This window comes from Uranotaenia lowii, chromosome 3 (genome assembly GCF_029784155.1).
Source record: "Uranotaenia lowii strain MFRU-FL chromosome 3, ASM2978415v1, whole genome shotgun sequence".
NCBI classification, from domain to species: Eukaryota; Metazoa; Arthropoda; class Insecta; order Diptera; family Culicidae; genus Uranotaenia; species Uranotaenia lowii.
Genome location: NC_073693.1, coordinates 24,728,534 through 24,745,096, shown reverse-complemented (window position 1 = coordinate 24,745,096; position 16,563 = coordinate 24,728,534). Strand labels below are relative to the sequence as shown.

Here is a 16,563-nt window from a genome sequence, read left to right as displayed (position 1 = left end):
TAACGTGCCATATTTGTGTGCTGATTGCGAAGATGTTTTCATCAGAATACTGTAGTGTCGCTTTTTATTAAGGAAAAGAATTCATTTGTTCGTTAATAAGGGTTGAGGAAAGTGATTTGGGTTTTTGGGAAATGGTTTATCGTTTTTCAGCATATGATTGCCGAAACGCAAAGTGGCCTGCTGTGATTATTTAAAATAAAGATGAAGAGAAATTGAAACCAGAATGAGTCCATCACGAGGAACTGCCAAGGATAAGAAGTGTGGAAGTCACTGCCGGCTGACGATGGATTTTGGTGAGATTGTTTTATGTTGAAACTTTTCAAACCTATCTGCCAAATAGGATTTCCTATTTTTACCCTTCCAGATCCTTTCTGAAACAGCTTTATGGGTCGTATGAGTTCTTTGCACCTAAAGAGTTATTTTTGCTGTTACAGAACTTCCCTACCATGATTACGTTGACTTGCCGCGGTGTGCAATATGGTACCACACTGATTTTCAAAAGGTACACACACTGAATCCAGGTACTTATTTTGGCATCTCGTGTTGGTTATGATTATCAGTTGTACCTCTTGTATCAGCCAATGCAAGATGTGTGTAGTCACCCCATGCTATGCTATGCTATGCTATGCTATCTGAATGTTCACTCCATCTCGCATTCATTTTCCGGTTTTTAGAGCTCACAATTCTGACTGCGACTTTGTCCGTTGACATACAGCAAGTGTCCAAACAATCCAGCTCATCCAGCTTGCAAAAACCTTCAAGAACCACCACCAGTTTACAATAAAATCTATTAAAAGATGCCTCCAATTTGGCTGATCCCTTACTGTCTAGCAACGAGGCGAACGAACGTCGCAGTTCATGTATGAATGAATGAAGTTTTGAAAAGTGGGTTCGAATATTGTTTTCAAACCGTCGTAGTCGTCTTCACGACGCTTCTTCCTTCACCCGAATTGTGGGTGGCACGAGAACAACAGGCAAAAAAAAACATCCCAACAAAAATGCATCCACGCTTCATAACTCAACGTCGTCTTCGTCGTCGCCGTCCTCAATCGTTGCATGGAAATGACCGAGGGTTCAGACATTGTATATCGGGGGTCGAGTGCAATTTACATGTTAAATATGAGGAAAAAAATGTCGCCTACGAAACAAACCGAAAAAATAACATGATTAAGTCCTATTTTTGTTCCCGTTTATCTGATTCTGTTTACATCGTAGCTTATTTCCAAGTTAACTGAGAATTTAATAAATCTCATCTGTTTGTATTTTACCCGTAGCATTGATCCATTTCGCACCATCCAACACACGTGTCAAAAATGGCGTCAAACGAAATCTGCGATAATTTTCCGCCGGTGATCCACACAATTACGCAAATCCCATCAGACAGGGTTCCGAAATTCGAAACAACGAATAAAACGCCAAAAAAAATCCAGGCCATGAATTCGATCAGGTATTATTATTATCCCAATCGCAGAGCAAATACAATTGAAGATAAACAAACAAGCATCCATTATTTTTCTGTGCACAACAGCAGCATTTTCAGCCCACTATTCCCCTACCGATGTGGAAAATATACGATTGGAAAACAGCTATACGATATGAATTTGCTGCCCGATGCTGATGATGATGGCAGCCATTCTTTCGGCCACGCTTTGCAGCCGCTATACACTAGGACTTTTCTCTTCTACCGAATGATGATCATGACGATCATCCGCATCAGCATTCAAAATCATAACCAAAAATCTCGAACGCTGTAAACGCTCGAATGCGTGCGTGCAACTTACCTACTTGAGCCGCGCTGTGCCTGGTGCAGGAATATAAACAAAACCTTTCATGCACACACCAAGCTGCCGAGATGAGTTCTTACTCGAAGATTTACAACCACAAAGTGACACGAAAGAGCTGCCCTAGGAAAAGTCTGACGGACTGACTGAAAATCAAAACTACTCTTCAGCTAAATGGTTTACCGAGGATGGCATCAAATTTTAATGGTTCTGTTTTCTTGGGAAAAATTGGAGCTAGCGTTGTTTTCCTCTTCGACCAATAGGGTTTGCAACTCACATTAGACTTTTGGAACCTTTTCCAAAGAATTTATGAGAAATGTATGACTAAAATCAAAAAACTTACACTTGAGAAAGTTTGTAAAACTTGCCTTACCTACCTACCTAAGGGTCCGGAGCCAGCGTCTTAACTTTCTGCTGGGGTGGGGGGGGGGTCGAAAATTACCGAAAATTGTGTAACATAATATTTGAAAGGCTCCTGTGCGGATTTCGGTGGCTAGTCTACGTCGCACAGTGCAGCGTCCCATAGACAAAAATACACACAAAAATTCGAAGTTTTTATTTCACCAAATCAAGTAGGCGGTGCTTTTCATATATGTTTGAAGTTTGCAGCATGTGTATAAGTTATCACTTGGGAGCACTTATATGCCTGTATCAGGCTTATATTGTCAGATAGTTTCAACGCAGCTCGTGCACAGTATTTTTTCAGAAAAAAAATACTCAATTTAACTAATTTTTCTCTAATCTGTTAGTGACTTTTAATCGGTTAACCGCAATGGAAACTGAAGAAGCAAGTAAGTAGAAAATAGTAAAGGGGTTATCTCTGTGATTTATTTCCATATATACAAATATGAAGGTGTAATTGATAAGCGTACTTTATATTTCAAGAAAATGGACATTCAAACTTCAGTTGGACATTACAAAAATATATACCAAAATACCTCTCTGATTTTTTCTCCAGTTATCGTTTATAGTATCCTTTAAAAGCTCCAAGTGGTTTCAGCTGCCCGAAATTGCCCGTTTTACAGATATTGACGTTTTTCTAGATGATGTTTTGACTGTTGAAAATCACGATTTTTCACTAGTTTTGTTTTAAAGGGTGGTACAGAATGGCCGTTCCAAGCAAAAAGGTTGATTATTCAGTTTTCTTTCACCTCAGATATTGGAAATGGAGGGCAAAAATACTGCATTGGAAGAAATATCTTAATTTGTGCAAAAATCGTCGTTAAACACGTGTTTTTCGTGGTATTTTAGGTAAAAATGGCGTTTAAGCTACTTTTGCGATCACGAAAAACAATGTTCTCGGAATAAATTTCTATTTTGATCTGAATGACATATTGTTCAGAAGGTAAAATAATTTTGTATGATTTTTTATGCATATATGTATATGAGTCACTTTTGTGAACATTGTTTTAACATACGCCATTCATGCCAATAATAGCTCACATCATTTCCAACAACTTTCTATATGACATGTATGAGTAAAAGTGCCAAAAAACATCAGTTTTGATTTTTGTCCCGGTATCCCATACATTCAACGCACTGTGCGTCGTTGACTGTAAAACTGCTTTTTCTCCTGCAAATCGGCAACGTCAGTTGGCGCATAACACTGGAGCCAGTTGAGCCAGCTTGCATTGCTGGGCAAGGGTTAAACGTTCCAAGTTCCAATCCGTGTCCGTGTTTTCATGCAAAAAGTCGTTGCCAAAGTTCCAGGTCGGTCATTTCTTTCGGATTCCGTAACAGTTTTATAAATCGGGAGCAGTAGGTTGTTAGCCTAAGATCCCTATCCCGCGATGGAACTGCCATCTTGGACTTAGCTGGCAGGAGCTGCATTTCATAAATTCAGCCGCTCGCTGCAAGACAGATGCTATTTGAGCCGACCCTGACCTGGAGAACAGACGCCTTGGGGTTGGGTACCCGATTACCGCTTAGGTTACTCGCATCCCAGCCGGCACCACGGGAAGGATGAGATAGGAGAGACGGAATACCATGAAAATAAAATAAATAATTAAATTTTCTGAGAAATGTTTTATTCTTGTGAAAAGAAATTCTGAGAAATGGTTATTCCGATGAAAAATTTTCGGGGAATAGTTCATCTGGGGAAGAAAAATCTGGGAAAATCTGTTTTCTGGGATTTTTTTCACTCTGAGCAAATATTTTCGGGGAAATGAAATGCAACCCTTCTAGTGTCACGTTTAACATCACGCAGGATAGACCATCTCCTCTTAAAAGAGCCCGGCGCAATTCGAATGAACTCGAAAATTCACTCGAAAATCGCAAACAGCACTGCGTTCCAACCAGCGTCGCCTTAATCAGTCTGGTCAGCTTCCCGGAAAAGCCTATCTCTTCCACGATTTTCTATAGCTCGTCAGGTCGATCGTGTCGTATGCGGCTTCGAAGTCAATGAATAGATAGTGCGTGGGGACTTGATGTTCACGGATTTTTTTGAGGATATGCTGTAGTGTGAAGATCTCGTTCGTCGTAGACCGTCCCTCCATGAAGCCGGTATGATGACTTCCTACGAATTTATTTGCTTGTGGTGTTAGGTGGAGGAGTATAATTCGAGACAACACTTTGAAGGCGGTATTGGGGACAGTAATCGCTCGGTAGTTCTCTCAGTCCTATTTGTCGCCTTTTTTGTAGATGGAACATATCCACTCCTTAAACTCCTCCGGTAGCTGTTTTATGTCCCAGATCGGGACCATAAACCTTTGAAGGCCATCGGGCAACTTGTCCGGGCCCATTTTTATGAGTTCAACTGTGATGCCATCCTTTCCAGCCGACTTGTTGCTGTCAGCTTTCGAATCTCTTCACTCATCGTTGGGAGCGGCTCCTCTACGTCATTTCGATGTACCTATGTCGCCGGCGATGTACCTTCCCCCACCGGTCTTCTGCATGTGCGTCGTTCAGGTGTTCATCGAAGTGCTGGTTCCACCTTTTGATCACCTCACGATTGTCCGTCAGGATGCTTCCGTCCTTATCCCGGCACATTTCGGATAGCGACACGAAGCCTTTGCGAAGCTTCTGATAGAACTGTTTTGTTCCCTGGGAACGATGCAGCTCCTACAGCTCCTCGAGCTCCTGCTGCTGCCGGCGGATCTTCTTTTCCTGGAAAATTCGGACTCGCTGCCTCTTCCACTGTCGGTGATTATTTACGTTTCTATTTACGGGTGCTTCTTTGCACTAGTGCTGGCCGCGCGGCGTTCTCTTCGTCCATCACCTTTTTACACTTCTTGTAGCTGAGAGTAGAATTCGTCTTTGTCGTCACCGGTTTTGCACGTTGATTATGCTGATTTTGAAGATCCGGTCCTTGATTCCAAACCGGCACATTCGTGGGTCAATCGGCCACCACCCGATCACGCGCTTCTTCATCTTTCCCATCACTATAAAAGCTGTTCCTAGCTCGTTTGTGTTGCCGCAGCTCTGGTAGATAGTATGATCATTTCGGAACGCACGTACCGTGGAGCTCTTCTAGCAAATCTCCGACAGCGCTAGGATGCCGAATTTGCGTCTCTTCAATTCGTTGGAGAGCACGCGAGTACTGCCTATGAAATTTAGAGATCAGCAGTTCCATGTCCCAAATATTCATCCGAAATTCCTTGTTCATTATTCGTTGCTAGAAGATTTTCTGCAGTCAGGCCCGGGTTAGCAAGGCTAGTAGTTAACCCCACTATCTCGCAGGAGAACCGTGGTGATGTTTCCGTTCCGGGTCCCGAGCACCACCAGGACGCTGTGGAACGCCGCACGCCGTCCCTGACATGGTGAACAGACGCGTACGGAGTTCCCTATCTCAGTTCGCATGTAACCAAAGTACCACCGGAGTTAATTATACCCAATACCCGCTCAGGTTGCTCGCACCCCAGCCAGCACCATGCACAGTGATCAAAATTGTAAAAAACGTGATCGTTGCTTACAACTTTTATGAAGAGCCCGATCAGAAGAGAAAAACTAAATTATATCATTATTATATTATATCGGACTAAGGGAACATACAAAGAGGAACATGCGCACGGGAATCAGGCAGCTATTTGCGTACATTAAAATTGGTCAATGAGAATTTCTAAAGGTTTACTTAATGAATTGGAATCGGACTATTGGAATTTAATACACATCCCTTACTTGATTTCCTCCCTCGCTTGATTTCTACAAGAGAGAAAAGAGTTTTTAAAAGAAGATGAAAAAAAAAACAATACAAAGGGAATCTTCCGATTGCTTTGATTCAGTAGAATTATTCAACCAACACATATTAGAAAAAAGGTGGTAAAATCGAGCGCAAAATATTTGGACTGCTTGTGAAGAGATATTAAAAAAATCGTAATGGACAGCAAAACGAACTCTTTAGAGATATTCCAACCATAAACTTTTCGTTGACAACCCAAGTAACACAGATAAGCCCAATTGCCTTTTTTGAGTTTTAATATTGTTTTATGAAGACTTTTCCATGGCGTTCAATTTTTATAACGGTTCTATTGTCACATAGGAAAAGCTGCATTTATCTTGAGTTTTAAAAGAGTTTAAGGGCTAAAACTTGAATAAAACACTATCTAAATAGTGTTGTAAAGAGGTTGCAAAAGTATTGTTAAAGGACAGGCCGGCTGTCGTCTTCGAGTGTCATTCAGGTCAATTGGAATATATAAAGGTTTACCTGATGCATTGAAATTGGAATGAATTAAAATAGGATTATCGGGGTTTAAGAAGGAATACTAGAAATAAAGGCTACCAAAATCCGATAAAGCAGGCAACTCAAAACAGAGAAAAACCACATTACGCACCAGCCTTTTTCTTTCGACTCATACTTCTTCTGTCCCAGGGCTGGAAAACATAAAAAATAGCGCTCAAATGTCAAATTGGTCTGATAAAATCACCGACCAGTAAGCAGGTATCAAATTTAGTTTAATTAGAATGATAATTATTTAAACATTGTTTAAGTCTTTGAGGGAGTTTTTCACTGGACAGGTTTAATTACAAGATTCACTAAAATGAGCATGCCTTCTCTAACAAACAATAGTTTTGTTGATTTAGTTTGATTCCGGCACGACTTTTCATCATGAAAGATTACAACTCTTTTCAAAAAGTGCTCAGTTTTGTGCGAAAAGTAAAAAAAATGTTGCAAAAATGCTGCAACGAATTTCTATTTGCTTGACCTAGCTTCTTTCAAATAAAGTATACAGATTAAAAATATAAATGACACCATGTCTTGAAAATTATTATTTACATATAAGTTCATCCATAAATTTAAATTATATATAGATAATAAATAAATTTCAAATTGATATAATTTTGTTTTCAAAAAAACAACAAATCTCATATCAAAACTATAACTGAACTAAGTATAAATATCTCGCTGAGATAGGTTTGATTAACAATTTCGATATGCTCTTGTGATCGGGAGATTAATCACTGTAATTTATGCTTGTTACTTAATTTATGGCCTTATCGGTAAAATGCGATGTCCTTTTTAGCAAGAACATCTTAGAATTATGGAATTTTATGAACGGATAGAAAGTTAGCAGAAATGAAAGAAGCTGAAAATGCGCGGGTAGAATTTATTTAGAAGCATTTTCATTACATAATAACTAAATTTTTGTTCGGCACGGGTCAACTACTATGAAGTGGTAGATACAGATAGAGTTGCATCTACCACTACATATCAGTAACACATAGGCCGATAAATTATGTATTTATTCATTTAGTATAAATTTATTTTTTAAAGAAGATATCTTGAATAAAATTGTTTCTCATTAAAAGTTAACTTCAATGTGTATGGTAATTTTAATAAAATCTATACAAAGTATATCTTGTCGTTTTGGTATGATTTCAGTACTGATATATAGCATTTCAAAAATGATGAATTATTGATAATCTTGGAAAAAAGAATGGAGGGTCCTGGAACGAGCGGTGAGCGGATCATACTCAATATTTGAGGATTTTTTTTGTAGGCCTCTGAAAATCTGTCGGCCCAGTTTGGGAAATTTTTTATAACATTTTTATTCGCTGTGCATACTTAATATGGAATACAATTTTAGAAAATCTTAGCGGGCCGCACAAACGTGTCTCACTAGTTTTAGGTTTCAGTCTACTTTTATTCGGCCATCCTCGAAAAAAAAAAACAAATTGCTGTTTTTTCTAAGGATGTTCAATTCAAACTAGACTTAAACGTATGAGCTCTTAAACCACATGTCTTTTTTTAAATAAACTTTGATAAAATTGAAACATTATATGAATGGACTCTCTGGAGCCTCCTTCCAATACAGCAAAATAAAATTTTCATTTTATGAATCTGCTTCTGGTTTTCAAAAACTCTAAAAGCATCATACTGTTTTAGTTTTGTCATTTGCCTTTTAGAGCTTACCTTACGGCTATAGATCTAAACTGCGCGTTAACTTTCAAGATGCCGGTGGCTCGACTCAATTATCCTAAAGAAAATTTTTAAACAGTGAAATGAATGAACCTGAGAAATCATCTTAGTCGTTTCCATTTATTTGTGAAATGATACACTATTCAACATTCATGGTTTAACACTTTCCAAGAAAGTTGGTTCATTTTTTCCCTTGAATTGAGCATCCCAAAACCGGGCGTAGCGGTTTCATCTTTACATTCTTTTCAACCGTCACTCGATTAACTATCAACTGGACTCAGTAACAATGTGATGAATGTTTTACCAATTCTAACATAATGATGCAACCATCCGCATTTAGGATGTTCTAAGAATTAGGTGTCGATTGTCAGATTCTTTATCCTGCCCTAAATCTCCAGGATGTTATAGTTCAACAACTGTTTGGTTTTAACCAAAAAACATAACATACCAACTGAAAATGAAAAAAAAAATCAACAGTAACGCCACTTACACTGCCGGCCAAAAGTTTGGGATCACCCACTAAAAAACATGCAAATTTTGATCGTTCATATCTCAGCCGTCTTAGGACATATTGAAAATCTTCTGATCTCATTTGAAAGATAATGAGCAATAGCTATCTCGGAGGTATTTTGCCCAAATATGATGTTTTAGTTTTGAACTTAAAACTTAACCTAAAGTTATAACATTTTCATAAAGTCGCACTCAATATTCAAAGCCGATCATCTCGGGATAGGGTGGACCAAATCTCAAAATTTGAGTGGCATTAGAATTCCTGTTCTTTACTTCTCAAAACACAATCAAAAAATTTTTTGAAAAAATTCAAAAACGTATTTTTAATTAATAAAATAGACACTTGAGTTGTCGTCCAAAAGTTTGGGATCACCTCTTTGTATGGTGAGTTTGGGATCATTCTTATAAAAACATGCAAATTTATTTTATTCATATCTTTCTCATCTAACATCGTATTGCAGATCTGAAAGGTTCATTTGGAAGCTAAGGAATTGTTATTTTTTAATAAATTCATTCAAAAATTATATTTTGAAGTGATAACCATAAAAAAATCCCCTGAAATTTATTGTTTTTTTGAAAGTTCCCAGATTTTTTTAATAGTTCTCACCTTAAAATATAATTTTTGAATGAATTTATTAAAAAACAACAATTCCTAAGCTTCCAAATGAACCCTTCAGATCTGCAATACGATGTTAGATGAGAAAGATATGAATAAAATAAATTTGCAAGTTTTTATAAGAATGATCCCAAACTCACCATACAAAGAGGTGATCCCAAACTTTTGGACGACAACTCAAGTGTCTATTTTATTAATTAAAAATACGTTTTTGAATTTTTTCAAAAAATTTTTTGATTGTGTTTTGAGAAGTAAAGAACAGGAATTCTAATGCCACTCAAATTTTGAGATTTGGTCCACCCTATCCCGAGATGATCGGCTTTGAATATTGAGTGCGACTTTATGAAAATGTTATAACTTTAGGTTAAGTTTTAAGTTCAAAACTAAAACATCATATTTGGGCAAAATACCTCCGAGATAGCTATTGCTCATTATCTTTCAAATGAGATCAGAAGATTTTCAATATGTCCTAAGACGGCTGAGATATGAACGATCAAAATTTGCATGTTTTTTAGTGGGTGATCCCAAACTTTTGGCCGGCAGTGTATATAATTAGCACACCGAAATGTTTTCAGCTTAATCATGAAAGTTTTACTGAAAAGCTTTGGTAAAAGACTATCGAGAATCAATGATCAAGGTTGCCGAGAAAAATTCTGTGTTTTGACGAAAAATAAATCTGAATTTCTGTGATTTTTCTGTGACGGTTTTGTATGATTTTATTAATTTCATTCAAAAATCATGTCAAATGGCGTACTTTTTAAATTTTACCTAAGAAAAATCAACTAACATCACCAGTTTCATCATATTTTCCAATACAAAGATGATAATCAAAAATTTATATTGACATAGAAATGGAATTAAAAAAAAGACGTCCAAAATTATAAAATTCTGTGAAATCTGTGAATATTTTTTAAACTCTGTGTTTGGGGACGCAGATTCTGTGATAAAAATTTGCTCAACATTTTTTGAAATCATAGATTTTTATTTACGATAATTATGAATGTTATATTTTTGGGAAACGGATATCAAACATTTCGTCACATCCGAAATGGTAACCCTGTGGGTGCACGCAAACACGCAAAAACTGCATCTACGCGCCCATCAGGGACCCCACCGAGAAAGGGGGGATGACACTGTGCAAAACAGCAACAGGGAAAAAATAACACGACGGAATAGCGAAAATTAATATAAGCCAGCAACGGTAGCACCAATGCCGGCAGATTCGTCTTGAAGAAGAACCATCATCAACCAACCACCAGCATCAGCATCGTTCAGATCGACCAGTCATCATTGGATTGCATTTTGGTTGGTGGAAAACGCCGAAACAAGTGGGAAAATTCTGAATCCGTGTGTTCCGCGCAAGGGTTCCAAAAAGAAGAAAAACTGAAAACTACGGTGCGTCGTTTCTGTTTCTTTTTTTTTCTCGCTCGGAAAAGTCGTGCAGTTTTATTTGGAGAAAAATCGGAAAACGACAGTATAAGCCATCATCATCGTCGGCGCAACCAGATCGTGAACCGCGCACCAGAAAAATCATTATAGCGGTTATACACATTTCGAGCCATTTGGACAATTTGGCCAGACAGTTTGGTCTTTGGCCGTCAGTCGGAGATTTTCGGTCATCGGGTCGGGTACCAAGCGAAGGTTTCACAGCTCGCGGAAAAACCTCCCCCTTACTCTTATATACAGTTTCGGATCAGCTTTTCCGGACTTTCGAACGGAGTTCACGCGAGTTCTTTCGAAGCAACCAGCAGTGCATTTAACGGCTTTTTTCAAAACTGAAGTGATCTTTCGGTTCCTAGTGTTTGTTCTTGTGATTTTTAATCAACTTTTAAGCTACTAATTAGCCATGGTTAGTATCTGAGTGTGTGAATCCAAAATCTTAAGTTATTTATATAAAAATTTATCCAAAAAGGACTTTTGAAACCAAAAGTGACCCATTATCAAACCTTGTAAACATTTGTCTTACATAAATATAAAAAAAAACAAATGAAAAAAAAACGTTTACAAAAGTTATATAAACAAGTGATAAAGTTTCAAACAGTGGACATGGAAAGTTTACCCATTTTAATTAAAGAAAACAAACAAATTCTAAACAAAATTTTCAGCAAAAAATTCTGGATAAAATAACAAGATAAAGTTCATTCAGAATTCAGATTCAGAATTCAGATTCAGAATTCAGATTCAGAATTCAGATTCAGAATTCAGATTCAGAATTCAGATTCAGAATTCAGATTCAGAATTCAGATTCAGAATTCAGATTCAGAATTCAGATTCAGAATTCAGATTCAGAATTCAGATTCAGAATTCAGATTCAGAATTCAGATTCAGAATTCAGATTCAGAATTCAGATTCAGAATTCAGATTCAGAATTCAGATTCAGAATTCAGATTCAGAATTCAGATTCAGAATTCAGATTCAGAATTCAGATTCAGAATTCAGATTCAGAATTCAGATTCAGAATTCAGATTCAGAATTCAGATTCAGAATTCAGACTCAGAATTCAGATTCAGAGTTCAGATTCAGAATTCAGATTCAGAATTCAAATTCAGATTCAGAATTCAGATTCAGAATTCAAATTCAGAATTCAGATTCAGAATTCAGATTCAGAATTCAGATTCAGAATTCAGATTCAGAATTCAGATTCAGAATTCAGATTCAGAATTCAGATTCAGAATTCAGATTCAGAATTCAGATTCAGAATTCAGATTCAGAATTCAGATTCAGAATTCAGATTCAGAATTCAGATTCAGAATTCAGATTCAGAATTCAGATTCAGAATTCAGATTCAGAGTTCAGATTCAGAATTCAGATTCAGAATTCAAATTCAGATTCAGAATTCAGATTCTGAATTCAGATTCAGAATTCAGATTCAGAATTCAGATTCAGAATTCAGATTCAGAATTCAGATTCAGAATTCAGATTCAGAATTCAGATTCAGAATTCAGATTCAGAATTCAGATTCAGAATTCAGATTCAGAATTCAGATTCAGAATTCAGATTCAGAATTCAGATTCAGAATTCAGATTCAGAATTCAGATTCAGAATTCAGATTCAGAATTCAGATTCAGAATTCAGATTCAGAATTCAGATTCAGAATTCAGATTCAGAATTCAGATTCAGAATTCAGATTCAGAATTCAGATTCAGAATTCAGATTCAGAATTCAGATTCAGAATTCAGATTCAGAATTCAGATTCAGAATTCAGATTCAGAATTCAGATTCAGAATTCAGATTCAGAATTCAGATTCAGAATTCAGATTCAGAATTCAGATTCAGAATTCAGATTCAGAATTCAGATTCAGAATTCAGATTCAGAATTCAGATTCAGAATTCAGATTCAGAATTCAGATTCAGAATTCAGATTCAGAATTCAGATTCAGATTCAGAATTCAGATTCAGAATTCAAATTCAGAATTCAGAATTCAGAATTCAGATTCAGAATTCAGATTCAGAATTCAGATTCAGAATTCAGATTCAGAATTCAGATTCAGAATTCAGATTCAGAATTCAGATTCAGAATTCAGATTCAGAATTCAGATTCAGAATTCAGATTCAGAATTCAGATTCAGAATTCAGATTCAGAATTCAGATTCAGAATTCAGATTCAGAATTCAGATTCAGAATTCAGATTCAGAATTCAGATTCAGAATTCAGATTCAGAATTCAGATTCAGAATTCAGATTCAGAATTCAGATTCAGAATTCAGATTCAGAATTCAGATTCAGAATTCAGATTCAGAATTCAGATTCAGAGTTCAGATTCAGAATTCAGATTCAGAATTCAAATTCAGATTCAGAATTCAGATTCAGAATTCAGATTCTGAATTCAGATTCAGAATTCAGATTCAGAATTCAGATTCAGAATTCAGATTCAGAATTCAGATTCAGAATTCAGATTCAGAATTCAGATTCAGAATTCAGATTCAGAATTCAGATTCAGAATTCAGATTCAGAATTCAGATTCAGAATTCAGATTCAGAATTCAGATTCAGAATTCAGATTCAGAATTCAGATTCAGAATTCAGATTCAGAATTCAGATTCAGAATTCAGATTCAGAATTCAGATTCAGAATTCAGATTCAGAATTCAGATTCAGAATTCAGATTCAGAATTCAGATTCAGAATTCAGATTCAGAATTCAGATTCAGAATTCAGAATTCAGATTCAGAATTCAGATTCAGAATTCAGATTCAGAATTCAGATTCAGAATTCAGATTCAGAATTCAGATTCAGAATTCAGATTCAGAATTCAGATTCAGAATTCAGATTCAGAATTCAGATTCAGAATTCAGATTCAGAATTCAGATTCAGAATTCAGATTCAGAATTCAGATTCAGAATTCAGATTCAGAATTCAGATTCAGAATTCAGATCCAGAATTCAGATTCAGAATTCAGATTCAGAATTCAGATTCAGAATTCAGATTCAGAATTCAGATTCAGAATTCAGATTCAGAATTCAGATTCAGAATTCAGATTCAGAATTCAGATTCAGAATTCAGATTCAGAATTCAGATTCAGAATTCAGATTCAGAATTCAGATTCAGAATTCAGATTCAGAATTCAGATTCAGAATTCAGATTCAGAATTCAGATTCAGAATTCAGATTCAGAATTCAGATTCAGAATTCAGATTCAGAATTCAGATTCAGATTCAGAATTCAGATTCAGAATTTAGATTCAGAATTCAGATTCAGAATTCAGATTCAGAATTCAGATTCAGAATTCAGATTCAGAATTCAGATTCAGAATTCAGATTCAGAATTCAGATTCAGAATTCAGATTCAGAATTCAGATTCAGAATTCAGATTCAGAATTCAGATTCAGAATTCAGATTCAGAATTCAGATTCAGAATTCAGATTCAGAATTCAGAATTTAGATTCAAAACTCAGAATTCAGGTTGAGGATTTTCTCATAACTCAGAATCAATTCTAATTTCGTATTCTAAATTGTGATTTTATAATTTGTTATTTGTTATTTATTGTTATTATGCTTTATTCTGATCCTGCATTCGTAATCTTAGTTCTGATACCTTATTCGGTTTTTGAATGCATTTTAATTTTGAATTAGAATTATGTGTATGAATTTAGAATCTAAATTCCGAATTTCGAATTAGGAATTCTATTTTTCATAACGATGAAATTGGATTATATATTTAAAGTAAGGATTTTTATTTCTATTGTCAATACTGAATATACTCCAAGATTGTTCTAAAGATAGGTTTAATATTGTTTTGAAGTGAATGTCATAATCTCAATGTTGTTAATGTTGTCATGTGAAAATTCAAACTCTTTTTGAAATTTGCGTGGCAAGCAAATGGGTCATGTCAAGTTTTGAAAACCGACCATATGCCTCAAAACTTTTTTTACTTTCAAAATTTACCAAAAGGGAGACCAAAATAAATCGGAAAATCGAAATTTTAATTTTTATCCTTAATTATTCAAAAACGCATAAAACTTCGAAATCTGGTATTACCTAGAAAAAAACCCGATTTAATACACTTAACAGTGGATTGGAGCCTTTCTAACAGAGTTTAAATTATATTTGGAAATATATAAAATAATATAGAATATACATGATAGATTCCTTCCCTCTGAATCATATAAGTATGATTTCAGATATTCAAACACGAAAAATTCCAATCTCAATATAAAAAAATGATGCCTGATACGTTTTTTTGGGGAAAAGCGAACTGGTATGTAAGGAGCTCATTTTATGTATGGAAAGAATGGTATTTAAACAGTAGAATTTCCAAGATTTATAACACGCTGAAATGGTGCCGTGGTAGCAACCAGAACTTTCACGTTGCTGGTCACGGTTCGAATCTTACTGTTTTTTTATGCTTTTTTTTTACTGAATAAGTAAAACCAACTACAATATTGATGGATAGCCGTGACGCGTGCCCTAGCATGATACCTTTTTTAGAGCTCAACCATGCATAGAGGAAAAATTCCCACAAAAGGAGGGGAAAGTAATATGACTATTAAATGATTAATCTCATTCTGTAAACTAAATCTGAAATCTTATTCTGATTCTAAAGTTTGAATTTTGAGTTACAACACTTAGTCTAATATTTGAATATAAGTTCCAATTTCAAATTCCAGGTTGATCTTTAATCCAAATTCTTAATCAGAATTCTAAATCTGAATTCTCAATCTGAATTCTGAATCTGAACTCTGAATTTGAATTCTAAATCTGTATTCTGAATCTGAATTCTGAATCTGAATTCTGAATCTGAATTCTGAATCTGAATTCTGAATCTGAATTCTGAATCTGAGTTCTGAATCTGAATTCTGAATCTGAATTCTGAATCTGAATTCTGAATTCTGAATCTGAATTCTGAATCTTAATTCTGAATCTGAATTCTGAATCTGAATTCTGAATCTGAATTCTGAATCTGAATTCTGAATCTGAATTCTGAATCTGAATTCTGAATCTGAATTCTGAATCTAAATTCTGAATCTGAATTCTGAATCTGAATTCTGAATCTGAATTCTGAATCTGAATTCTGAATCTGAATTCTGAATCTGAATTCTGAATCTGAATTCTGAATCTGAATTCTGAATCTGAATTCTGAATCTGAATTCTGAATCTGAATTCTGAATCTGAATTCTGAATCGGAATTCTGAATCTGAATTCTGAATCTGAATTCTGAATATGAATTCTGAATCTGAATTCTGGATCTGAATTCTGAATCTGAATTCTGAATCTGAATTCTGAATCTGAATTCTGAATCTGAATTCTGAATCTGAATTCTGAATCTGAATTCTGAATCTGAATTCTGAATCTGAATTCTGAATCTGAATTCTGAATCTGAATTCTGAATCTGAATTCTGAATCTGAATTCTTAATCTTGTAAATCTCATTTTGATTGTTTTGCATCACACGGTTTTCAACATTGAAATTTCTTTCATCCAAATTTTTTTTATGATTTCGGATTTTACAACTTTTAATAGTATGGTTTTACCCCTAAAAGTATGCAGCAAACTTAATTTCAGAAAAATTGTGAAAAAAAGTTTTCACAAAACAAAATCGTGTTTTCATGCGTAATGATCTTTAAGTCATCGCAAATTTATCAAAAACTGTGCAAATTGGTATTCTTGGAGAAACAATTCCAGAATTGAAAATTGATAAAGTGAGGAGAAATTTTACGGATGATGAAAAGAGCGAAAGAACATTTTTGCAAGGAAAATTTATTAACGTACACCATACTTTACCTCGCAACATCCAGCTTCATCAATTTTTAATTCTGATATTCTTTCTCCATGAATCTAAATTTTTCACCGATATGCCGAAAATAAATT

The 16,563-nt window shown here is 35.4% G+C and overlaps 1 protein-coding gene across 1 annotated transcript in view; it reads left to right on the top strand.

Moving 5' to 3' along the window:
- The first annotated feature begins 10,480 nt into the window (after positions 1-10,480).
- Positions 10,481-16,563, top strand: part of LOC129754340 (troponin C) — a 34,064-nt gene continuing 27,981 nt past the window's right edge. The window contains exon 1 of the mRNA XM_055750325.1: positions 10,481-11,111. Coding sequence (XP_055606300.1) covers positions 11,109-11,111 — 3 coding nt within the window. The 5' untranslated portion in view covers positions 10,481-11,108. The remainder of the gene's footprint in view (positions 11,112-16,563) is intronic.